Source organism: Pyxicephalus adspersus, chromosome 7, assembly GCF_032062135.1.
Source record: "Pyxicephalus adspersus chromosome 7, UCB_Pads_2.0, whole genome shotgun sequence".
In the NCBI taxonomy this organism is placed as follows: domain Eukaryota; kingdom Metazoa; phylum Chordata; class Amphibia; order Anura; family Pyxicephalidae; genus Pyxicephalus; species Pyxicephalus adspersus.
The window spans coordinates 24,453,674-24,480,039 of NC_092864.1; the positions used below are offsets into that span (position 1 = coordinate 24,453,674).

Genomic DNA, 26,366 nt, shown 5'->3' on the forward strand with positions numbered 1-26,366 from the left:
CCTTACAGATAGCCAAAAAGATCATTGGTGTGAGTTAAACTTAGATGAGAGGCACAAATTGTTCATTGCTCAAGGAACCCCAGCAACTTTTGGAGGAACCCCTGGGTTCCTCTAAACACAAAAACACATTAGCAATCAGCATTAATATGAGCATTTATTACCTGTAATGTAATATCTTCCGGTCAGTAATTTTATAAAGCCCTGTTAGGAGGAGGAGGAGGCAGATCTGTGGGTGGAGATAGGAAAGTTCAGCTGTTCTCTGTCACTTACCCTTGTAGCTAGGAAGCTGTTTCTGCTTCTGGTCCTAATCATGCGGAGGTTAACACTAGGTAAGACAAGGTCCAGCACCTGCAGAACAAGAGAAATGTTGACTATTAAAATAAAATGTTATTAAAAATAAAATTGAAAATCATAAATGACCTCCAACAAAGTAAAACTAATCAAAGCAAAAAAGATAACTGCCCAGGTATGACCCCTCAACCATAGGCATATGAGGAGTGGGAATTGCTGCACTTGGTGATGTCCATATGATGCTGAGACTGGACGATTGAAAGAAAACAAAGAAAAAAACTAATGTGGTAGGGCCATAGGCAGCTCAGATCAGTAATAGAAGGCTTGAAGATCTTGTCAGTTCATCAGACACAAAATGAGGAAGGCTTTTATGTGTAAGGTTAGGTGTGCAGGGAACGGGGCTATACTCTGTCCTAACAGGGGAGGACTCTCTAAAACGCGGAAAAAAAAAGGTAAGACTGGATTTTTAGCTTAGAAGGTACAATAATGTAAATATTTATACATTTAGTCAAAAGTGGAGATTCTGATATATTGCTAATACCATCATCATCATCATAATATATTTATATAGATGTTCTGCATATTTTGTTATAATCCCAAATGCCAAAAAATTTAGTTCATACCATTTATACTACACTGCAAATCCTGGTCTATTTGCACACTTTGGCTGCATTTGCAAATGTCTGACACAAATATAAATATCTAGACTAATGGAATGTTCCCTCCTAACTGCAGAATACTAATTACATCACCTCAGCCTAGCAAAGTCACCGGACAGAAATTCAAGGATTTATTTTTGTACTGCTGTATTTGTACACTTTTGCTGCATATTTCAACACACCAGGACCCTATTTATGCAGACATAATTTAAATCTAGTCTGTTGAAGCTAAAAGCATATCTTCTTTTTTTTGGTAATTTTCAAGAATGTATCTGATATTGGACTGGACCATACATAAATTCTACAGGAAGATCCTTTCTGTTTAAAGTAATATAGCAAGAAGGTTTGTATGAAGCTTCTTTCAGCAACACCTGGAACTTGTGAGGACACAGCTTGTAATATAAAAGTCTCAGGAAGTCCTTACATGTAGCTTATGGTGAATATAGTGATTGGTTCTTGTAAGGACACAGCAGCCAGCAGACAAGGTGATTCATTCTTCCTGGTTGCAGAGGGAGCCTGGAATAGCCGCCTACCCGGTGGAAATTAACAGTAAACAAACTAAAATGATGATGTGGAAAACCCCATCAAATATCAAAAGAAATGTCTGACACCAGGTGAATATACCAAGTGATTCTTATGGAACAATTTCTAAAACCAGTCACAGAGTAATGGATTTGGCAAACATTTTATGTCATTATTCTATAAATAGCCAGTTTTTGTGTCCCTTAACTGAAGAATGTAATTCAAGCTAGGAAATGTCCACATTTTTGTGGTCACACTGAAATATATGTACAGGTTTTTAGGAACTGACAGTCTACACTGCCTACATTCATCTGGACTGAAGCTTTGTTGTAAACTCAGAGCAGCAACTCCAAGACAACTTTAGCTCCCAAAATCAAAGAGCAAATGCACCCTTCACCTTCAGATCTATACTTTATATCTGCAGCATTGGTTACAGTTGCCTCTGGGTTCAGCCCTGATGAGTATCCCTACGTTTTCATTAGCATTAAATAATACTCTAATCATGCAGTTAGATTTACATTTGTTGACCTAAATATATTTTTTCTTCACAGCCATCCCTGGGCACCAATGTCCTCTACTCCTCCTTAACTTCGAAGACCAACATTTTTAGTCTGTGAAGTCAAAATGGCAATGATACGTAATTTTAAAAACCTTTTCAGGTTTCGGCAAGTTTCCCTGTTAGGGTCTCCTGGACCTGCATGCTCTGGGTTACTTTTGTATGGAAAATTAGCCACTCCCTGATTTAGTATTTGGGTCTTGTGCCCATCCACATCCTATATTTACCTATTTGAACCCTGAATATTAGCAAGTCCCTTTTTTAATCATCAACTGCCTACCCTAATGATCTCCCTGGTGACAACTTCAACAGCAGAGCAGGAAAACCTCTAAGCTGGAACACAGAGAGCCATAAGACCCTGAGAGAGGTTGTAACCCCTCCAGTTCTAACACTATACAAAAGGCTTTGGTAGACCTTCACTTTAGCTTATGTATGAGCTCTATGTATTCTTTGTGTGAGGACTGAAAAAAGGCATCATATGATATAATATGTCATAAAACAGTCAAGGGCTTAGGGAAAAAGCATTTTAACCAATGGAAAAGTTCAGCAGATGTGCAAAGAATGATGGGAATATATCATAAAGAATAATCAGAGACAAGCACAAAAAGTTTGAAGATAACTTCAAATAATAAAAGTTTCTATATTTGTTTGTGACCTTCTAGTTGAACCTGGCAACTACTAGATCTTAACAAAGTGTTAGTAAAACAATAGCAAACCTATTTTATTAATTTACCCCATTATATTGTGCAAACATATTCAATAATGCTTTACAGGGAACACTGAACCAGTACTTCCCCAAAAGAATGGTTATTTTCTAAACCAAGTTCCTCACCCTAGGTTCATAAACTTTTGAGTCAGTTTGTCTAGAAGTCATGTAACCAGTATGCTTTTAGGAAGACAAATAAATGCACAAAACTGCATCCAAATGTAGGAGAACATGCAAACTCCATACAGAAGGTTCTTGCCGGGAATCCAATCCTACACAAAGCAAAACAAATCTGCTAATTATTTGACTAGACAATGCCAGTGAGTTTGCAGCATATAGAATCATGACACAAAAAAATAACTTTTTTATATATTTATTTTATTATTGTAAAATTGGTTTAAATGTCTTTTTAGTATCAGTGTCTTGTTTTTGTCTTTTCGTTATATATTTATGTGTGTGCCCAACATGCCTGAATTTGACACCTACACCCAGTCATAAATTTTATGCCAACACAGTTGGGAGCTGCCCTGCTCTTCTCCTGGTGCTGCTCACAGTTTATAATATGAATCAGGCAAAATATCCCCCTATAGAAATATCATCTACTACCCATATAAAAGTGTTGACTGTTATCATTAGTAGGACTTGGAAGTAGATAGTACAAAGGTAAGTTATTTTAGCACAACTCTCATTATCCTTATATATTATTAATAATTTCTAATCTTACCTATAAACTGATCAGAGCCATATCAAATATGAATTGTTCCTCCTGCATTTTTTACACAGCTCATTGTTTCTGAATTCCTATTTATTATGACTTTACATCACAGTAGGATCTTTCCACACAACAACAGCATGAAAGGCTATAAACCTGAGCCCTGGTAATAGCATTGACCTTACAGATTTATTAGAACATACCTGGGGGAACACAAAGATGGAGTAGAATACCTTGAAAATACTGACACATAGGGCCTGATTTATTAAAGTTATCCAAGGCTGGAGAGAATAAACTTTCATCAGCGAAGCTGGGCGATCCAGCAAACCAAAGCAAGTAATGGATTTGGTCCAGGACTGAAAACATTTGCTATCAAATAGCGAATGACTTTTAGCAAATCCATTCCAGGTTTGCTGGATTACCCAGCTTCACTGATGAAAGTGTATTCTCTCCAGGTTTGAAGAACTTTAATTAATCAGAGCCATAGAAACACTTAGTTTCAAACAGGGGCTACCAAATCCAATGACTCCCCTGGGTTGGATAAAATATAACTCATTATAACTACTGTTGTAAATAACTTCAATAATTAGTATATTTCTTAATTAAACTCCAAATTTTACCATAATTAACTTTTTTTTTTTTTACTTCGGATTTAACTAGAAAAATATACAAATTATAATGTTATGAATTATACATTGATTTGTACATTTTCTATTTGACTATAATGAGAAAAATGTGGATGAAAGATTATTAATGTTTTTAAATGTGTTTAGGGTAATATGGAGTTTATGCCTGAACTCACAAGTTCACTCTCTCATTCATTCAGTGGGTAAACAGCCAGGGGTGGGCAGGAGCTTGCTACCTGGGATAGCTAGGTTAAGGAGGCAGGGGGACCACTCACTAACCACTGGGTGTAAATTCAGGATATGGGCCTGATCTATTAAAGCTCTCCAAGACTGGAGAGGATACACTTTCATCAGTGAACCTGGGTGATCCAGAAAACCTGGAATGGAATTCCTAACCATTGTTTGCTATATGTTAGCAAATGTTTTCAATCCTGGACCAGATCAATTTTAGGTTTAATGGATCACCCCACCTCACTGATGAATGTGTATCCTCTCCAGCCTTGGAGAGCTTTCATAAATCAGGCCCTATGACAGAATGGTTTTGCCACTTCATAAAAGTCCTTCAAGTGGTAAATCAAGTACTGTTCTACCTAATTAGACAGCAATGACAACAGGAATGTGAACCAAAGTGTAATCCACAAGCAGCCTGGAAAAGAACATTAGTCCCACAGGTGGTGACTCTAGTTCCTACCCTTTGTAGAGCTGTTGGATCTGATACTTCTACATGTGTCCATAGCTGCAATGTGTGCATCCATCTACCACCCATCAATGTATCTCCTAACCAAGACATACATAACATAGGAAATCTTCCAAAGTTAGGGGAGATCCAAACTTGACAGCTGTCATCAGAAAGTTTGTCTTTATTGGAAGATTTCCGCACAGCACTTACTTTACAATGAGGATGTCTACTTGTAAAAGTGGTCCCTGGGAAACGTAAAGGGTTGCATATTCAAAGTGGGGTCAGAGACAGTTGCTAGAGGGTCTAACCTCCAGACTCTTTTCCAAAGTTTGGCGTTTAACTAAGACCATGCTTTTCTGACAACTGATGGTATCCATATTGAAATTCCAGTATGATCTGGGAAAATAATCCAGTTGCCTTTGTGGAGTTAAAATTTATTTTTTTCCTTGTGAGACAGCATTGACCAGAGTTGGAACAAAACTGGAGTCTGTGACAGCTTGCATTTCATGGACATATGTGTCTTTTTAACCTACAACTACAACTACAAAACTGTATTGCAGAGGAAAATTATCTGAAATGATTCAGCTGACTGAGATTATAAAGAAAGTAGAACAGGATGTAATATAGTCTATAAAACATTGGTCATTCATGTAAATTAGCATTTTTTATACAGATGCATTGCTAAAAAGACAGCTACTTTACTGTAAATAAGGTGATGAATATTTTAGTACTGAGCAATTGTACTATAACACTCTCATAAAGCCAGTTCATTTAATTTCAAATATAAAGATTTGACTGACTATATAATAGAGTAGTTTTTTTTTAACACTATTCCTTATACAAAAAAAACATATAGTCATTAGGATATGAATCAATGGGCCTGATTTAATTAGGCTCTCCAAAGCTGGAGAGGATACACTTTCATCAGTGAAGATGGGTGATCCAGCAAACCTGGAATGGATTTCTTCAAAGTCTATTTGCAATGTTAGCTATGCAAATCTTTTGAATTTTGGAACAGATCCATGCCAGGTTTGCTGGATCACTCAGCTTCACAGATGAAATTATATGCTCTCTAGTAGGGAAGGGGCGAGCAAGTTTTTAAAACTCCATCTAGCGGCGAATTCGACCGTTCTCGGTTACCGAATTTTAAGCGAGAGCGGCCGGTGTAAATACGCCGATAGACGTCAAATTAAAAGTTATAGTGTGCGATTTGCAGCACTAGAGGTTAAGTAACCTCTAATTAACCTCTTAATTAACCTCTAGTGCTGGGTTTACAAACAGGAGGATTCCCTGTGAATGCCCGTTAAAATTTCCTAAATCTTCAGATGGTTTCGCGAAATCAGTTCGCCGAAATTTCACAAAACCATCTGAAGTTCGAGGAAATGTTTGCGAGAATGCCTGAGGCATTATGTATGTAAAATCTCTGCAATATTGGGATAGGTAGTAAGACAGAAAGTATGGGGAATCTAAGTGGTTTATTTTAAATAATATAAGCATACCAAGGCTTTTTTTCTATCCTAATACTTACAACTGCCTATCTACCCAGAATCTAACGTAATTCCAAGTCCACTATCCAGCAAAATAATAAAATGTTAAATGCAATACATAGTACAGAAGTTGCTTTGATGTATCTTTAAGAAGCATGTCAGAAGGGTGATTTTGTAGCAGAGATCAATAGCTCTGATGCTAACGATTATCATTGATTTATACCTATTAATTAAATTGCTTGAGTCACTGCTCTTTACATTGATTTTCTCTGTTTGTTTTGCATTGGGTCTAATGATTCTGAGATGATTATTGCCTGAGGTGAACAGTTGTGTTGGTATCAGGTGAAAATCTAATGAGTGTATAGAACAGAACAATGCTGTCCGTTCATCTGTCACTGGCACACCGAAGATCGTTTCCAATGACAATAATCTGAAATTTATTTGACACTTGTACAGGGCTTTATTCTAAACAAATATTATGTGATACATCAAACATTTGTAGTCAATTACACAGATTAATTATAATCCATATAAATATTGGTTGAAAAAACCATTGAGAGAAAATTGCATAGAGTATGTCTAGCATAACTTTGGAGCCCTTTAGACTGCATAGTCATATTTAGACAGCTTGTACAACACAGATATGAAGATAATACTATGAAAAGGGAGGTTGTTAGTACAATGTCTATCCAATTGCATATTTATTCATTGACAAGCTTTACATACTTGTCCTTCATTCCTGACAATAATCACCAAGACACGTCAGCCACCTATATATCCATAAATACTTGAAATGTTTGAAATGTACTGAATAATTTATACAAAGGTTTTTGTTTGTCGAAAGTTTTAGTTGGAGCAAATGTTTATAACGAATTTTCACAGGGTATGTTCTTTAAAAATACAGAGTGGGGAGCACAAGGCAATTTGCGAACCATAGATAGTGAGTAATGTACACACACTAGATAACTGTCCTTAGTGACAAACGGGTATGATCATTTTTGGACAAAATCTAGCATGTGTACAACTAGCAAATGTCTTTGAAGAAATCCATTCCAGGTTGGCTGGATCACCCAGCTTCACTGATGAAAGTGTATTCACTCCAGCCTTGGTGAGCTTTATTAAATCAGGCCCACTATCCACCTTCCAAAAACATGCAATCAGGGTAATTGGCTTCCCCTTTAAAAATTGGCCTGTGTTAATGACATATGACTATGGTAAGGGACATTAGGTTGTGAGCCCCTTTTTAAAGCACTGTGTAATATGTTGGCGCTAAATAAAGTTAACAATTCAGTCTACTTTCACTGAAAACAATCATGAAAGATTGTTTGTCCATAGCTTTAATTAATGTTCTATCTAATGTCTATGAGCAACCAACCGATATATATACAGAACAGTGTTCGGACAAAATGCAAACGATCGACCAATCACTATCACCAATAGGATGGTGAATGTGGTGTTTTCAGTATTACTCTATGCATGCGACTAGTAAACTGAGCACCAAAGGCTACTGAATGCAACTATTTTACTTAGCTAAATGTCCAAGACATCGTTTCTCAACCAGGGTACCTCCAGAGGTTGCTTAAGCAATGAACAGTTTGCGACTCTCAGGTCAGTTTAATAGATACTGATGATCTTTTTGGTTATCTGTAAGGGTGACATTTCTCCCACTAGCCAGCAATATAACCCATCGTCATACTGATCATCAAACTAATGTACTATGAGCTGTGGATATAGTAATTGTCAGGGGTCTTGAAGACCTGAAAGTTATTTTAAGGGGTTCACGCGTGTAAAAAAAGGTTGAGAAACCTAGGAGATCAGATCATTCCTACACATTTAGTTATTCTCAACTATTGATTAACAGCCTAAAACAAACCTGACCTGTAGTATACAAAGCAGTAGGGGTACACCATAGGTTGCTTGCTTATACATTTGGCATGGCTGTCCACCCTGCTTAAACACATTTCAATGCTAAATGCCTTAGGCTAGATGCCAGACCCAAGTGCTGTCACATGGTGTTAGGGGAGCAAGTTTAGCCCTGTGTAAGCTTTGTTTTTTAGGAAGATAATGCTTGCACAGGAATGGATGAGTGGTCTGGGGGGTTAGGTACCAGGTGAATATGGTGCCTTATGTGTGGTGGATCTGTTATGTTGCCTAGTATGAGCAAAGTACAGATTTGCTTTAAATCCAACCCTGCTGACTTCCATTTCTTGAATATGTTGAAAAGTAAAAGTGGGTTGTTTAGGTTGTTTACATCTGTTCTACAATACAGTGATTTTGCCTCACATACGTCAACATAAAGCACAAAGAACAATGGTGAATGTGCTAAAGGTTGATGTGTAAAGCTACGTACACACTTCCAATTATTATCGTCGGAAAACGAACGACGAACGTTCCTGCACGATATATACGAACGATCGTATAGCACCGATCCTGCACATAGAGGTAACGACACGATCGTTCGTAGATATTGTACACACAATAGATACGATCGTTTAAGCGATAGAGGAACTATGTGCACGACAGGAAAGTGAACGGACGTTCGTTCATCACGCATGCTCTGACCATGGACGATCAACGAACGACCGTACACACGAACGATGTTCAACGATCGTCGTCCAATCCGATCCGCCGGTCCGGTCGTTCGTTTCCAACAATTTTCCTCGTTCGTCGGCGTCGTTGGTTACTTTTTTACGAAGGATTTTTTGCCCAATCGATCGTTCGTCGTTCGATTGGAACGATAAAAATTGGAAGTGTGTACGCACCTTTAGTAATGCAGAACCTACAAAATGAACCACTTCATTAAATACCAAATTTTTTGCTCATAAACTTCTCTCAATGAACTCATGCAAAAAGTTCAAAAGTTGAAGTGTTGCAAAGTGTTTGTTCAACTATCATGTGAACTTCAACTGTAACGGTAAACAGAAACTCCTGTGCCAAATATTTTGTACTGTATGGAGGGTGTCTTATTAGTGTATTTTTCTTATTAAATGTACATTGTGACAAGGTGTCTTATCTGTAACTGGGACAATATACCTTTTAAATAAAATACAATATAAATATTTTTTGAAATATTAGCTTATATGTAAAATATATTTACTAAATATTCAATTATATAATATAGTAATTGAATATTACAAAACAATATTCCAAAGTGTGTTTTACCATAACAGCAGGCCTGTGGCACTCTACTCCAGTACTACGTTGCTGTCTACATTATGTGACCATATATTTCAAAGTGTTTGGTACATTTTTATATGTAGCGAGCTTGAACCTGCCTCATTAACGCCTCAGTAAAGTGCAGCTTAAGTTTACATTTTTTGGAGTACTAAGGGGTTAAACCCATTTTTTTTTTCTGTTTATATCCTGCTAAGGAGATTTACATTTACTTCCTGTTCTGAAGACACAAAAGTGAGAGGAAATGTTAACATACAAGAGGAATTGCCCTCCTAATCAGCACCGTCTTCTCTTGGACACATTTTATGTGATTTATTAAAGCTCTTCAAGACTTAAGAAGATAGACTATCATGGGAGAATCTGAGTGATACTGGGTCAGATCCATTACAGGTTTGCTGGATCTCCCAGGTTCTCCCATGATAGTCTATATTCTCCAGTCTTGGAGAGCTTGGATAAATCGGGCCAATTCTCTGTGCTATTGACAACTTTCAACAACAACCAGAGAGCGTGAATCTCAGCTGAGGTGCTGAGAAATTTTCACGTGAATCATGTGCCTCCACTGGAAAATTTTCATGTTACAGTGATAACTAAAAATTTGGTATATTTTCTAGTTTTACCCCTGAATACAGTGGACCCTAAGGCTGGCACAGATGGGATCAAAAACTGACCCCTCTTCCCCGCCTCCAAAAAATGACTCTAGATACACACAGAAATATGCACATGTATGAAGCTGGATTGAAGGAATAGGAAATAAACATGTATAAAAATAAACATGTGTGTAGTTATTATTGCATGTCATTTCTATGTCATATACTGTACAGATCCCTTTGTTAGCTGTTCTCTTTTTAAATGTCCAAAGAGAGCAGTAATTTCCCTGCCGATGTCACACTAATAATTTCAATTCTTTTTGTGATCTGCTTCATCGCTTCGCCTATCCTCTCCCTTAATGATATTATGTCATTTTCTGTGCAGACTTATATCCCAGTATTCCTGACATCTGGGAAATGGGTCATTGGTCCAGCCAAGCTGATGTTATATTGCTACTGACTTCAGCGTTTTAAGACTCTATTCTTAGCCAGATTGTTTTAAAGATTTGCCTTTTTTAAAGCCACTTATGGTGAATAGAGGTGGACTGCAATAGTTCTTTACTGACTATTGATGAGCCTTTTATTAGCACTGATAGATGTTGAGGTGGGGCTTTATGGTTTTGGCCCCAAGGCAATCTGCACCATATAGGCATATACAAACTTTAAAGGGTTTATTTAGTGCTTGGGTTTGGTAAGAGATTTGTGCCAGAGGTTTGGTGGAAAAAAAATGTACGTTAATGTATGTTTGTAATATAAATTTGTATTACCTTTTGCATTATGTATGTTAACTTTTAGATTCTTTTCCTCACCTTTAAATGAAGGCGATGGAGTGGTACTATCAACTGATGGAATTAAGGTACAAGAAGTTCTCTGTAGGAACGTCTTTCATTCTTTACCTGGAACCTAAAATTTAGGCAGTAAAGGCCAACACCAATCTTCCCTTTCTTTTGCTCTTTTACCAGCTACTTGTTTTAGTAAATGCAGCAAGTGGGGAAGGAACTGGGGTTGTAGAGGTCTGGATGGCCCCTTACTATAGAGGATCTGTAGGGTCTCTTCATATGACCACTGTGTGGCTGCTCACTACTGTAGTTAGTTACAGAACCAGAAGAAAAGATCTTCTACTATTGGGTTCATTACCTGGCTCTGTCTTAGTTGATACCTAGGAAGTAGTAGCAGATCTCCCCTGCCAGCTCTATTCATACCAGTAAGCTCCTGGTAAATATACACCTGTGAGTAAGCTGCAGATGGTTCACACTTACAGAGGTTTGAGGGTCTGCTTGGGCTCTGATGTAAAAGAAGGCTTCTGATCTGAAGGTGGGGCTATGTTGTATAGAAGAGCTCCTTATGTGAAGGTGAGAAGGATGTGAAGGGAGAACTCTGATGTGAAAGAGGTTCCATATTTAAAGAGGTACTCTTATTTTATCAAAATTTGTCAAAGCTTAGCACTGGGGCCACTAGACCAGTAGTCAGAGGAGCGTTCGCAATGGTGCAGAATTGCTGCTGAAGGAGTGAGGAAGACAGGTACAAGTTCTGCATGAGGCCCCAGAGCTGAATCACTGAATGCAGCTGTCTATAGAACAGATAACTCAAGGCAAAACTGGGAGTGACCATGCTGTCCCATAATGTGATTTCTCTCACCCTCATGCAACTCTAATAGAATAATTACATGGTATAGGTGAGGTGTGGAAAGCTTTTAATAATTGTGCTGAGAAGCCAAGAGGTCTTGGGGAATCCCAGGTCTTGCTATATCTACACAGCAAAAAATAGACTTTCTGGAAAAGCTACAAGACAATTCTGCAGGTGCCGCCATCCTTGACATGAGCACCATTCGTATTACTAGGCTTGCTGAATATAGGTCCACTCTAATAATTTAAGCCACTGACTCGAACAATTAGAAGATCTGACTTTTTTATTAGTATACATGCTCCAGGTTATTGATTCACGCCGTACTGAAGTGGGAATGACAGCATAACAGCCAGTCACTATTTTTTCAGAAAGAAGTTTGCAATGGCAGCCACATATTCTACATGTGACATACATATATAATGCAATCTGTGAATGGTTTTTCTTCTGTACATGTCTAAAAAAATGCCAACAGCTGGGTGAACAGATGTAAATAAACTTCTGACCACCATATCCACCAAGAGCTTGCTTATTTGCTGTTGCAGTGTTAAACAAAAGGAAAAAAACTGTTGCTGGAACTGCTTACAAAGTTTTATCTGGAATTAGGAACCGTGGTGGTTCATCTCTGCCAACCAACCCTCAATCATACGCAAGACCATGGAACATAGCAGGGACTGGCAATGTCTCTTGTGCAATAAAATAATCATGCCTGCCTGATCACGTTTTTTATTTTCACTCACCTGTCCTTACTCTGGTGTGGACACCCTGGCATCTTCCTTCACTTCTCTTCCAGATCCTTTGCCATGTTGAATAGCCAGCCTGGGATGAAGTAAGTTCATTTATTAGAAGCATGCGCACCTGTAATTAGAAAAGAAGATTGTGAACAGGCAGGTAAGATGTTTTATTGTAGAAAGAACATTGCAATAAAAACCATTCCTGCTCACGTTTTTGTAATGCAGAACTTTAGTTCCAATAAACCCCCAATAAACTACAAAACACGCCATCTTTTCTGGCATGGATCTGAAGAGAGAGGAATGTGTTCTGCAGTCCTGACACTCAGGCATAACATTATTATTATATTCTATTATTATAAGAAGTTATATTAAATGTCAGTGGATATTGAAGGATTGGGCAAGTCCTGGTTATTGCTGAATGTGGTAAATGTGGTTGTCATGGGATGCCACACAAGACTCAGGGGCAGAATTGAGGTAATAGTGGGCAGTTACCAGGGAAACAGGGGGGCTCTGGTTGGAAGTAGGACGGGTAATGCCCCAGGTACCCCCTCCCTTAGCCCCAGACCTCTTTCAGCTATTACACAAGCTGCCTAACCTGTGCTGTCCCTTTTACACCCCCATTCCACGTCCCCCCACACAATATGGGTCTTTCTTCAGTACAGGACAGGGTAATAACTTTGAAGTGAAGATTTCAAATACAGGACAGGACGGGGCCATTTCCAGGCAATAAAGTCACTTACAGCGCTAATAGCGGGGCCCCAATTATGGCCCAGCTCCTGTCCAACAGGTAGGTACAGAGTCCACTTTGCAGGGTTTTTTTTATTGTAAATATGGCAGAACTGCTTTACCATTGCAGTTTTGTTTTAGCATTGAAGCCACAGTAGGATAATGATAGAATAAGGGCATAACATGTAATAAATATCAGGAAAAGTAGAGCTGCTTCAATGTATGTAGTATAGAAACACAGCTAGGTGTCACAGAGCACAATATAGGTGGCATTGCTTTTATTATATTATAATTTTATTATAAGTATATAAGTGCCAGGGTGCAATTCCTCTGTGGGGTAACCATGGGTGACACTTGACCAGCTTTCTGAGAGGTGAGTGGACACGTGACCATCTGCCTGTGGAGGTGAGTGGACACGTGACCGTTGCCCTGTGGAGGTGAGTGGACACGTGACCGTTGCCCTGTGGAGGTGAGTGGACACGTGACCGTTGCTCTGTGTCGGTGACTACTGTGGCAGTGATTGCGCTGTGTAGGTGAGCGGGGACACTCCCGTATAGCGCTCACAGTAACCTGGCCGTACGTTTCCTCCACACTCCGCCTCTCCTCCCCCTCCCACCCAGGTACGTCCCTTCCCTGGCACCTGCTGCTGACCTCACCGGCCCCACCTTCCCTTCTCCGCCCGCAGCCTCCGCCGCTCCCACAAGTTTTGACACTTGTGAGTCGCCGCCGGTGGGAGCTGGGAGAGGCCGTAGCCGGGCATGGTGAGGAGCCGGCACAGCTAACACACAGAGCCTGGAGTTGAGGATAGAGCAGCAGCCATCATGTCCCGGGACCCGGAGGCCGTGGCCAGGATCACAGAGAACACGTACAAGGTATGGCGAGAGTACACAGTCCTGGCAATGCCAGCTCATGGGGCATGCTGGGACTTGTAGTGCCTACTGACCCCACACATCACCTTGGTGCCACATCACAAAGACAGCTGCCTGGGCAGGGGAGGGGGCACAAAGCTTCCGATTCCCACCCACCTGCACGCTTGGGGCTCTCATCCTTACTGAGCTGACAGCAGCATGCAGCCAGCAAAGTCTGAGGTCACCTGATCACCTGCATAGTTCTGTGTATTGCTAGGGCTTCCTAGAGAACTTTTATCTGTAAGGGTGACATTCTTCCCACTGGCCACCAATGTAAGAGGAATTCTTCCCACTGGCCACCACACCGATATACTGTGAGCTGTGGATATGGGAACTATAGAAAGGCTTCCCTAAAACTTTCCAAGGGTTCTCTCATAATATAAAGATTGGGAACCCCTGCTATATAGCCTAGATCTCAGAGACTTCAGATATAACAATGGCAGCTGCTGTACTTCTCTCCTGATTGTTAGCTGAGGACCTCTGACATGTGGAGGTGTAGTCATAAAAAAGAAGAGGGGGCACGGTAAGCCTATCAGTGGCTAGGGAGATCCTATAGGGGGTCCCAGGAAAAAGTCAGGGCATGGCGTGCCCGCCCCACTACGCCTCCACTGACATGTGGATCAGATCTGGCATTGTGAACCTTGGGGCTTATACAAGTTTGGTTCCTCCATAGATACACATGTATGATGCGGATTGACGTTCCGGTATGTAAGCGTTCAGTCGACATTCAGAGCAGCACCTCCACCTAACCCCCAAAGGTTAAAGGGGTATTCCTCAGGAACAAATACCAAGCAGGGGAGTAAAAGATGTGAATGTCGATATTGTGGATGCTGATTATAGGAATTGTCAGTTTTATTGTTGGTGTTATTGTACTGAGAAATCTCTTTTACTAATATAAATAATGAAATGGACGCCAAGCAGATCTAAAGCTCAGATGAATCCAGTTCTGTGGATAGTGATAAATATTGCTTTCAGTCTGATCACTGATCGGATCAATTGATTGTATCTGAACTGAAGGCAACGGCCAACTGATTGTAAATAACGATTGATTGGACGTGAACAGATCTGATGTGTGGAGACGCTTGATGAAATCTGATCTAGCAATCGCCCAGTTGATAACACAGAATGTGGTACATGTATGCAGTGTTCAACCCAGAATTGTTTTTAGGCCAGGTGGGAAGAAATTGTAGGTGGGTGCCAGTCTCTGTATTGTGACCCAACTCTTCAGTAAACAGCCTGGTGGTTCCTGAAAAGTGCCGGGTGTTCCACCCAATAAAAGGGGCCGGGGAGAACACTGATGTGCGTTGTTTTGGGTCCTCCAACCAAAGATTACTAATTGGAAAATCAATAGGACCAGTCAGTTGTTTGCAAAATTGGCATTGACTTTACTATTGTGTACTAGGCTACATCATTCATTATATATATTTTTTTTACATCAGCCTTCTACAGACATCAGAGCTCAGATTGGGATGGGGAGGAAGTAGCACAAGGAGCCAATCACTTGTGCTGATGTCATAGGCTAACGAGGAACAGACAGATAGGAGACAGAAGGGTGAGGCAGAGGTGAGCGAATTAGTCAGCTGCTTCTCCTTTCACTGGTCCAATCACAGACTGGGGGAGGGACAAGACCTGTATGTGTTATAAAACAGTGGCAGGTCTCTCTATCCAGGTGGGCTGAGCTGTGTTAATTTCAAAACTGGATAGATATGAATAAAAATCATTTGCCATCATATTAAGCTGTTTGCCTGGATTTCATTGCTGGATTTTATTGTCAATGGTTAGACAATTACCACCACTTGCAGCAATAACAAATATGAGCAGAGTAAAACAAAGTACCAGCAAGAGTTCCCATTGTTTCTAGTAGCACTATATTCTTGATCCTGGTGTATGTGAATGGTGGTTACAATTTAGTGGAGATTGTTGTGTTTGGCACCTACCATTAGCCAGTGGGGAAGTCACACATTTCTTATGTTGTCATCTATAAGTTAAATTGTTTCCTAGTTTAAGAGGACGTCAAATGTTTTTACTTCAGTTTTCATAAATCCGTCTCTTTCCTGCACGTTTTATCATCTTTTCCCCTTGCACCTCGGTAGATGGCATCTGCTGGCATGATATTTTTGTTATTTGCAATGATTGGTTACTGTAGAGGTTGGTGAACCTGAAAGTTGTCAGGAAAAGATTACATAGAAATAATGCGAATGTGGACTTTAGAAGGACTCGCGATCATGTGCAGAGATTAGCAATTCCAGAGCAATCTCTGCCCAGAAATACAATCGTGTTGGTGTTCAGTTACTTTAAATCTTATAGAAACAATGTGATATTCAGGATGGCATCAGATTTATATCTCATGCATTGTTCCTGGTGAGACAACTGAGTGTTTCTCGACCTTTTTATCATGGGAGACCCTTGAAATAGCTTTCAGATCTTCAGGGGACCCCTTCTATAATTAATATATCTACAAATCATGGTACATTAGTGTGGTGATCAATGGGAAGAATGTCTCCCTTACAGACAGCCAAAAAGATTGATGGTGTCACTTAAGCTGACCTGAGAGGCACAGATTGCTCATTGTTTAAGGAACCCCTAGCAACTTGTGGAGGAACCCTGATAGAGAAATGCTGCTCTGTATATAAACCGGGTAATCTATAATGAAAGGAGTGTGTTTGTTTGATCTGAATAGGCTGCACACTTTTTCCATGGTAAATGCAAAGTACATTTTCTACGTTGTGTAAATATGATATCTGAGCTCTATTCTTACCGTGTATACCGTGCTTTAAACCTTGGCCGCAGAGCAGGTAATGTGTGATGAGTGAGAGCAATGATGTAACGCGGGACGGTGAACTTTTTATTGTTGGATACATTTGTATTTAAGAGCAAGCGGTTAGAGGTTTATTAGATCACTAATTTTCTTTGTTGGCTGACCTTGTGAAATCAAAGTTGGTTGTTATTAAATTTCATTGTAGGTTTACCTGTCATTTAGTAATAACATGGTGACACATAATGAATACAATATTACTGTGTTTTGTAGAGGACTCCTGTGCCTGGTGTGGGGAATTAGAAATTCCTGCTTTTCCTTTCTTGCAGGTATGTAGCAGCAGGTAGTTTGCTGTTTTGGGACCTGCCATAATGTACAACCAGGTCCTGGATGTTCCTGCGACTACACTGTAGTTATGTGATACAGCCTGGTCCAGGATCTACTCTCTGACAGTGAGCTGGCAACAACACATTGATGATTTCTGCATTTTTTTGTGGGGCCAAGTGAATAAGCATTGTCTTGATGTGCGTTATTCCCCTTTAGCTCTTCAGACTATTATTGTTGCTACTTTTTCATGCAATGGACTTTACTTTCACTCTACATTTTTTATGGGACACATGTAAAAAACAGCCTATAACACTCTGAAATGCACCCAGTACACAGACTGGTTTTTGTTCTTTTTTTTATCCAGGTATTTCTGTAGTGCCTCAGGCCATTTCTCTGTGTAAAGTCATCTTGCTGCAGGTAATCTAGGGAGATTCTATGTATGAGCCGTGTGTATATGCTGCTCTGGTATTTTTACATTTATCTATCTTTATTTCCCTCATAATAAACTTTTAGCCATTGTCTCAGCATATATTATAAGTGCTTATTCAGGGGAGGTTGACCGATGCAGACTCCTCCATTTAACAACCAATAGGAAGTGTCCTCATAATTGAATTGAACCCACTTCCTGTAATTAGGACAAGACCGAGGACCTGAGGATCATACGTAATAAATACCAGGGAGCTAGAGGGCAGCCTGGAGGTCTGATTTAAAGGATAATCATGCTGTCTTTAAATGGTAATTTAGTATTTTTAAAAAAAGCTCTTACATTTAGACATTTCTCTTTTGCCACTGCCCCAGCCTGCCAAAGACCTTGCAGTGTTTACATACCCAGTCTGCAGCAGAGGACATGTGGCTGCCATAGAGCATAATGGCAATTTCTTATCTCCTTGTGCTGACCAGGATTCAGACAATCCCCTATTATTGGCACAATGTGCAATATTCTACAAGCTGCTGGTTCCCAACAAGATGTAAAAACTGCCAGCTTTTGGTAGGCTAAGGTAGCATAAATAATGAGAGTTCTGCATCTACTAAAATAGGATACTGTATCACAATAAAAAGTTCCAATGTAAACTTGTGATATATCTGACCCTGTATTATAAAACTGGAGTAGGGAAATAGTTTTACCCTTAGCAAACAGTCCAATTCATTTAATGCTTTTTACTCTTTGACAACATTGTTTCCTTGAAATCCATCAACATGATCAAAACTCTGGGTACCTGGAAAGTGAAAGAATTTATAGCAGAAAGGAATGTGGATGTACTATTGATGTTTGCCTTTCTTTGAACCTAAGGTTAAAGTAATCTTGCCTAGGGCCCATTCACAACTTCTTATGTTGGGGTAATGTATGTGCAGCACCTCGGCCTGGTCAGTTTGTAGGAAAACATTTTTTTCCTGTTTTATTGTATTATACTGCAATACAGCTGTGTTTTATAGATGAGAGGAGGTGCTTTTAAAATGACTACCATCTCGATAAATAGCGCACTGTTGTGTGCTTTAGGAAAACACAACGGTGTAAATGGGTCATTAATCTAAATAGATGTGATTCAGTATGATATACAAATTTATATGAAAATGCTTCGTTCTGTTCACTTTTTTCTGTGACTTAATTAGAAATTATATTACCGATTGTTTTTTTTTTTTTATATGTTAATGAGGAAATGTTAGTATTGGCATCTTTTGTTTTTTGTTATTCCCGCTAGACGGCCTTTTCATCTCAGAAGCTCATTTGTACCATGAAATGTCTGTTTCCATTAAACGGGAGACATTTTACTTCTCCATATTCATTAGGTAAAATGAATAAACACATTATACAAGTATACCCTGTGTTCATCCCAGATTTTTTTTTAAGCCAGAGGGGAAGAAATAGGTAGGTGGGTGGCAGCCCCTGTATTGTGACTCAACTCTTCAGTAACCACCCAAAAACAGGCGGGTGGTCACTGAAAAGTGCCGGGTGGTGCACCCAGCTAAAAGGGGTCGGGGAGAGCACTGGTACCGATGGCAGCCGTTTGTAGCTACATGGCCACAGAGTGTAAACATAGAGTCTGTGGTTACGGGAAACCTTTTCTGAGTGGGACATTGTCTACCATTCATTCTTTTCATTTTGCAAATGGCTGGATATTATGTTTACACTCTTCCCCCAAAAGTTTGTGCCATTGAAACACGTATGTAGATCAGTATGTCTAACTTTACAGAGTATGCATACTCCTTCTAGGACAGAAACTTGTCAGTTAACAATACATCAAGCATTGTTACTTGTCTTGTGTTCAGGATTTCACATCTTGGGTCATTCCCAGAATTTCCTGCTGTCTTGATCCTTCAGCCTTCTTGCAGATGTAGATCCACAGATACTACCTTAATAATGCAGTAATGCATTACATTACACTACATTAAGATAGGGTTTGACACCCAAAAGTGCCCATTAACCATTGGGGAGGAAACATGTTCAATGTTTTTTAGGTTATAAACACTTACAAAAGATTGTGTATGTTTGTGTTGTCTCTATGAACACCTGCTTATCTAGGTTTTGGTTGGAATGTAATTTGCTTACTGAGTGTCCCAGGCTAAAGTCTCCTTGTGTTCATAACCTGGGATAGAAAACAGTGTTTGTGCTGACAAGGGCATGTTCACTAATTGCTGAATCGTCAGATCTAATCTCTGCTGCTGCAGGTATAGCCTGTCATTGTTATGAGTCCCCAATTATATGCTGTTAGTGCCTTTCTAGGTAGCCTTTACATGATTTACACATGTTATAGAGTAGTAGGGAATATATTGGGGCTGCATGCAGCATTCTGGCACTTTTTAGGTGACATAAAAAATTGTAGAAGATCTATACAGATATCGAGTGTGTGTAGAAAGTACTGTTGATTGGCTACTAAGAAAGATCAGTGTTCTCCCCAGCCCCTTTTAGCCAGGCGCACCACTGGTATTTTTTATTATCCACCTGTCTGTTTTTGGGTGGTTACTGTAGGGTCACAATGTAGGGGCTTCCACTTGCCTACATTTTCTTCCACCCAGCTTAAAAACATTTCGGGGTAGAACACAGATTAGCCTATGCATAGAGTAGGGTTGGGACATAGACTAGTTTTATGAATTTACTTTAGGTCAACCTTGAAGACGTTTACTGTGGGTAAAAATATTTAGTGTCTATATTAGAACCCATCAACAAATCTAGATCCCTGATAGATTTGCTAGTAACACCATTTAAGCAAGAATCTTACTTTCTTTAAAAGTAAATTTAAAATCATGTATATGGCATTTGGAATGGTTGGAGACCACAAAAATATAAAGATATGTGAACTTATAACTCACAGCATTTTACATTTGAGGATTTACTTTTTCCAAGAGAAATATAGTTTAGACATCCTGGCTTGTGTGGGATCGGTCCAGTTTTATGTAATATATTATGGCTGTATATTGCCAGGTATAAAACATTCCTCACTCTTGAAAAAGCCCCAATGAATGCACAAACTAAAGTATTTTGCTTCTAGAAGGTGGTACATCTTTGTATGTATAATTTATTAGACCTTTGTCTGCCTTTGTTAGTTCTGACAACATTTCAAACAGTACATATTTCCCTTTAAACCCCAACATAATCTACTTTTCAATCAAATATCTGCTAGCAGTTCTCTCCTTTTGTTTCTACCTGACAACCTTTACAAAACAGCCTTTCAAACTCTGTTTATTTTTATATTATGAACATAAGCAGGGACATTGATATTTAACTTGATTTTGGAAGTCATGAACTAGAGACATTATTCCTAATGGAAGAATATAAGGAGCTTGTGGGTGATTCAGAGACCAGTCTGCCTGTACGCAGAGTCCCAGCTTTGAGTGGACGAAAAGTTGTAAATAATTGTTTTTACAAATGTGGAAATAAAGGAAGCTGTGAGGTTAGATGTGCCTTATATATAGAAACATATTTCATTAACCTGGAACAAATTTGCATCCAGGTAAATCTAAAAACTCCCATGATGCATGTTTGTTTTTTGCCAGCAACTCAAAAAGTAAGGAAGCCAAATTTTGTATAATAACTGTTCCTTTAACACATCAGCAAAGGTACCTCTATGCTCTATGTGTGCCTTGTAGCTAAGTGTAGTCCCCCCCCCCCCCCCCTTAAATTCTAGAAAAGTTCACCTGTCTTTGTGTTTAAATCTATCTGCAGTTTGATTTGTCACAAAATGTATGACAGCATTAGAAATACAGATTATAGTGCTATTTAGAAAATTGAGCTTAAACCATCTGGATCTCACATGTGTCAAATATACCCATAGATTTATACAGAGATTTGACAATTTGTATAAGGAGAGAAATGAAAAGTCCCAAAAGCCATTCTAAGCAGCACTTTTATTCTTCTGGTATTCTATTTGATTTGTCCTAAACATTGCATAGGAGTGATCCTCTTCCACAATAAAGTTATGTGAAATATGCCCTTCAGTCTGAGGAATATTACAACTATTTTATATGAACAGCAAGTCAGTAAGTTCAGTTTTTGATATATATTTAACCCTTATGCAGCAACTTTTGTATTTTAACACAAATTAAAACAATGATCCTGTGGAAAGGAAGTGGTGGCAGCAGGCTAAAGGCCCTGAGAACTCTCATGCAGTTTATATTTAAAGCCAAAAACATTTTGTTAGAATAGTGTATAAATACCAGACTTGTCAGAAAGTAAGTGGAAATGTTTCCAAAAGATCTCCATCCCTAACTTTGACAGGAACAATACAACATGAAAACCTAGGTTCTGATCTCTATTTTATGCAAAATCTTTTTTTATTATTATTATAAATTGAGTGGAAGATTAGGGTTCATCGAGACTTGCAGTAAACCACTGCATTGTACTGCAGGCTCGACCTTGTTCCCAACCTCTGTAATTCAACTGTATGGGAGAAGTTTGAAATCACTTTTTGCAAGTGTGTGCTCATGGTCGCGGCACTGTTCTTGGGAGTGACACGGTGGGGTTGCTTTTCCTTCTCTAAAGGAAGAACATTACCACAAACAGAAGGGCAATGCATGCAAAAGTGCAGACCCGTGCTGCGGTTAGCTGCTTTTGGTAGTGTATCAGCAGTTTGCTATGTGCCTGGGAGTGGCCATGTGTATTTCCACCTTGAAAGGTGTTAAGGAATAAGCATAAAGTTCTACTGTGTTGCTGCTACACTGTCTTGATACTTAGGCGTTGTTACCCCATAGTTTCTACATTATGTCACTATTGAGGTCAGAGAAAAGCTGCTGAAAAAATGTGTTGACTTTTGTCTGCATTGTATATTTTCATGATGTTGCTGATACCCCATATTGATAAAACCTAGAGCAAATACAGATGTCCTTGTAAATCACTCATACTTAGTCATACAGCACACATGTACTACACAGAAAGCTGCCTGTACTTACCTTCTATACATTCCCCTGCCAGTATGATAAATCTCCTGAACCCTGAGAAAAGCCTTGTACTGGGTATGGGGGCACATACTATATAACCGTTCCCCTCACAGTTTAGTGTTTGGTTCCAGATCAGCCACTAGCTGGGAACACATGTTGTCATATAGGAGCAGAGAGGATTGTACATAGCCCTGTGTAGGTTTCCACTTTCAGAAAGTCTAAACATGCACAGTCATTTACAATTGGTTTGGCAACATACCGTAGGAGTGCAGGGAAAGTAAATACAGGCTACTATGTATGTTATTTGTAGTAAACCTATCATATGCCTGGTATCAGGTGGGTACAGGCTTGTTTTAAAGTGGAGATATATTGCCAATGGTAAAACTTGCTGGCAGATGGGCTGTTGCTGTAGACAAGATGGTATATGTCTATTCTGCAGTAAGAGCTGCTTTTTTACCTGCCAGCTGTTCTCCTAGATTCTCGACATAAGTTAGGTACTGTGCACATGTGAGGGAGTTTTGTCATTCCAGGAAAGCCAATAATGGTATTCAAAGATGCTGAACCTATAAAAAGAACAGACGAATATGCCAGTGCCAATGAAGGAGCTTGCAAGGGCTACATTGTTGGAAAGTATGCACTGTGTCTCGTTCTGCTGTAAGTCGTATGTATATTTGTGTACAGAGTGGAGTGGCAGAAATTATAGGAGTACAGATATGAGCTGGTAATTCCATCTCTTGTAGTCTGTAACAGCATTTTTTTTATTTTACCAGATTAGTTGCAGTGGTACAAAGTTTTGTACCACACATGATCCTTCATAGAATGGCAGCCAAGATTTTACAGTGGTGGTCAATGAAATGTCTCTCCATAACTTTGTGATATATCTTAGTAAAAAAAAGCAAGAAGACCCAACAAAAGGCCAATCACGTGTGCTAAAAATCACATCCCATATTGCCCCTTGGAGCCTGTCTTCTAAATCTGCTAGTCATACAGCAGCATCAACTTTATTTTTTAGTGTTGGCTGTTTAAATGAAATCTGCAACAAATTTGGGATTGTGTGGAAATGGCCAAATCTGAATCATTTAGAAATTTGGCACCTAAACTACTGGGGATGCTAAAAGCTACTAGCGCTACATTTATGAGCTGATAAAGCCTTCTTACATACCAAGAGGTTATTTGTCAATTTAAATATAAAACACAGCCTTATTATCATAACTATAGAATATTTATTACACTTTTGGACACCCAAAAGGGTTAATTACGCAGATCCCTCAATCGCGCTGGAGCTTTTCTTGATTGGGTCTTGTGCCATCCTGGAATTCTTTTTTTGAGATTGCGCAGAAGGAGCAGCCAAGGTATATTACAAATATAATGCATGACAAATATTTGGTATACCAGGAGGGTCTGCACTCCCATTCAGTCTTGATCATTGCGATGCTTTACCCTTTTATGTTAAGTAAAAATTTGAGTTTAAGTCCGCTTTAAGTTGTAATTGCCCTTATTATCACACATTGTTATCACACATTATTGTGGGTTGCTTTAAAGTAGTTTTAAGCATTTATATTGCTCAACCAGAGTAATGATCTGGAACTTAAATCTTTCTTTTTAAAGCAGAAGTAAACCCAAAGCAATAAAATCACACTTACCTTCAATCCCGCGTATCAGTCCGTCAGTCAGGAGGTTTCTTCCACCGGGCCCTGCGCCGTCCCGGTATCTGTCTTCAGCCCCGCACAGGGAGAGTGCCAGGCACCGCCGTTTTCTCTTCTCTTCCGTGTTAGCAGGCGCGGGATCGGGTGACGTAGATTAGGATAAAACTTGCCGATCTCACTGCGCATGAGTGAGAGATTGGCAATATTTTTTCCTATTGATGAAAGGGATCCTCTTGCGCAAGCTCTAAGAACTCTAAAGTTTGTCTACCCTTTTATAGTGAAAATTCTGAGTTTAGGTACACTTTAACAAATTGTCAATGCAATGCCTAATGAATGCCAATAAACAGAGATTTGGAGTAGCGTCATATTATTATTATTATTATTAAACAGGATTTATATAGCGCCAACATATTACGCAGCACTGTACATTAAATAGGGATCATTATGTATATGGATTGATGCTTACTGTATAGAGCATAACACAGATCTTTAGCAATTCATTTTTAAAACCAAAAGAATATCATTTCTGTCTTAATATATTGATGGACACATTCCCTTTTAGCTCTTACTGAAAGTAACTGGATGCTTCTCCTTTACAGAAAAGTAAAGGGTTACATACATATTGTGAAATCCACACAGGAGATATTTACAGAACACTTCAATGTCAGAAATGTGCTTTTTATTTTTGAATGTTAAGACGTTGTGGAAAATAGATCGAAATGTTGACTGCGTTTTATCCTTCTACGGTACACTGGTTGACACTTGGCTAGTTATCTGGAAAAAGACCCAGCAAGTTCTGGCTGCTACATTAAAAGACAGTGACAATAACTATGTAGAAAGTGCTCCTAAGTAAGGGGACAATCTGTACTGAATTCCAGGGAAAATCTGGTGTCACTCAAAAATATGAAAAACACAGAGTTCCTAGTATTTTGTAACAAAGTTGATTTGATTTCTGGAGGCAGGTAGACATTGCAGCAGCAGATAGTTTGCCTCCTCCTTCCACATCTACAATCCTTCTCCAGACTTGCTTAACAGAAAGTCTATAGAAGGCTAAGCAATCAAACACAGGACTTGGTTCTGTGGCAGGGCTCACTAAATTTAGAATGGTTTGATTTTTTTTTTGTTTTGTTTTAATTCTTTTAGCCTCATGCTAAGTTGGAGATTGATAGAAGGACTTTATATTACTTTCATAAATCTGGGACACACACACATTCTTTCAAACTTAGACGTTCTAAAGAGTAATGCCACTAAATTTTTCCCACCAGGGAATGTTTGAGGGAATGTCAGATTTCCTGTTTACAAAATAGCGCCTTCAGAGTAACGATCGATTGATGAAGAGAAAAAACAGATGGCTTTCTATGGTGTTGAGCTCCACAACTACTCTCTATATGTTACATTGTAGCTGCTGCATACTGTTGTGTAGATCAGCGGTCCCCAACCTTTAGTGGTCCGTGGCTCTGGTACACCCACTAGCAGGGTCACAAGGACCATGTCTCCCGTATGCATCGCAGGCTCAGGGTGGTGGGCAGGTTCTGGCATCATGGCGTCACTCTGAAGTATGCATGTGTGGTCCGGAGTCTGTAAATTTAGTGATCCGTGACGTCCAAAAGGTTGGGGACCACTGGTGTACATGACACCATCCAAAAGCCTGTAGCGAGATAGTAAAGAGGCTGACGATGGTATCTCCTCCCTAAAAAAGGGAGCCTACAGCAGCATTTTCTCCAGGAAAGCTAAATTTTTCATCTCAGCAACATGCAGCTTTATGTTGACATTCTCGTATAAGTTTAGTTTCAAGTTGCTCGTTTCCTTTGTTGAATGTAGATAATTAAATTTTGTTGTAATTGCTACATCAAGTCATGATATTTACCATCCTGCATTTCTTACAGTGAGTTATATAATTACCCATGCATGTGGTTTCTATTGTTTGTATGTCTTTGTACACTTGTACTGGAGAAGCACATGTACATTTATAGCTCCAGGCTGAGTGTTTAAAACAAAAGAAGAGCTTTATGAGGAGAACGCCATGTATAGGATGCCTGTGTCTGCTGCTGGGTACCAGGTGTACTCTGTCTGAAAATCTTAATTGTTAAAAAAACTGCCAAAACGAACATTTGAGGTCAAAGGCAAATAATAGACATTTGAGGTTTCTTTTTTTGAATGGTTTATTATGTAAAGTGCTATCAATAATATTGAACATATCAAAAATGACCAAAATACCAGTTCTTATATCAGAATAGGCTGAATAATAACAATAAACGTTGGTAAGAAAAGGCAA

General features: G+C 39.2%; 1 protein-coding gene and 1 long non-coding RNA gene across 2 annotated transcripts in view; one reads left to right on the forward strand and one right to left on the reverse strand.

Annotated features, from left to right (window-relative positions):
* LOC140334520 (uncharacterized) overlaps nucleotides 1-12,724 on the reverse strand; it is a 40,223-nt gene extending 27,499 nt beyond the window's left edge. Inside the window, exons 1-2 of the long non-coding RNA XR_011921574.1 lie at nucleotides 12,363-12,724; nucleotides 162-348 (exon numbers count right to left, since the gene is read on the reverse strand). This is a non-coding gene — a long non-coding RNA (uncharacterized lncRNA). The remainder of the gene's footprint in view (nucleotides 1-161; nucleotides 349-12,362) is intronic.
* A 918-nt stretch (nucleotides 12,725-13,642) lies between these two features.
* The window catches only part of BAIAP2L1 (BAR/IMD domain containing adaptor protein 2 like 1), a 56,170-nt gene continuing 43,446 nt past the window's right edge, over nucleotides 13,643-26,366 (forward strand). The window contains exon 1 of the mRNA XM_072419072.1: nucleotides 13,643-13,954. Within this exon, the coding sequence (XP_072275173.1) occupies nucleotides 13,904-13,954 (51 nt within the window). The 5' untranslated portion in view covers nucleotides 13,643-13,903. The remainder of the gene's footprint in view (nucleotides 13,955-26,366) is intronic.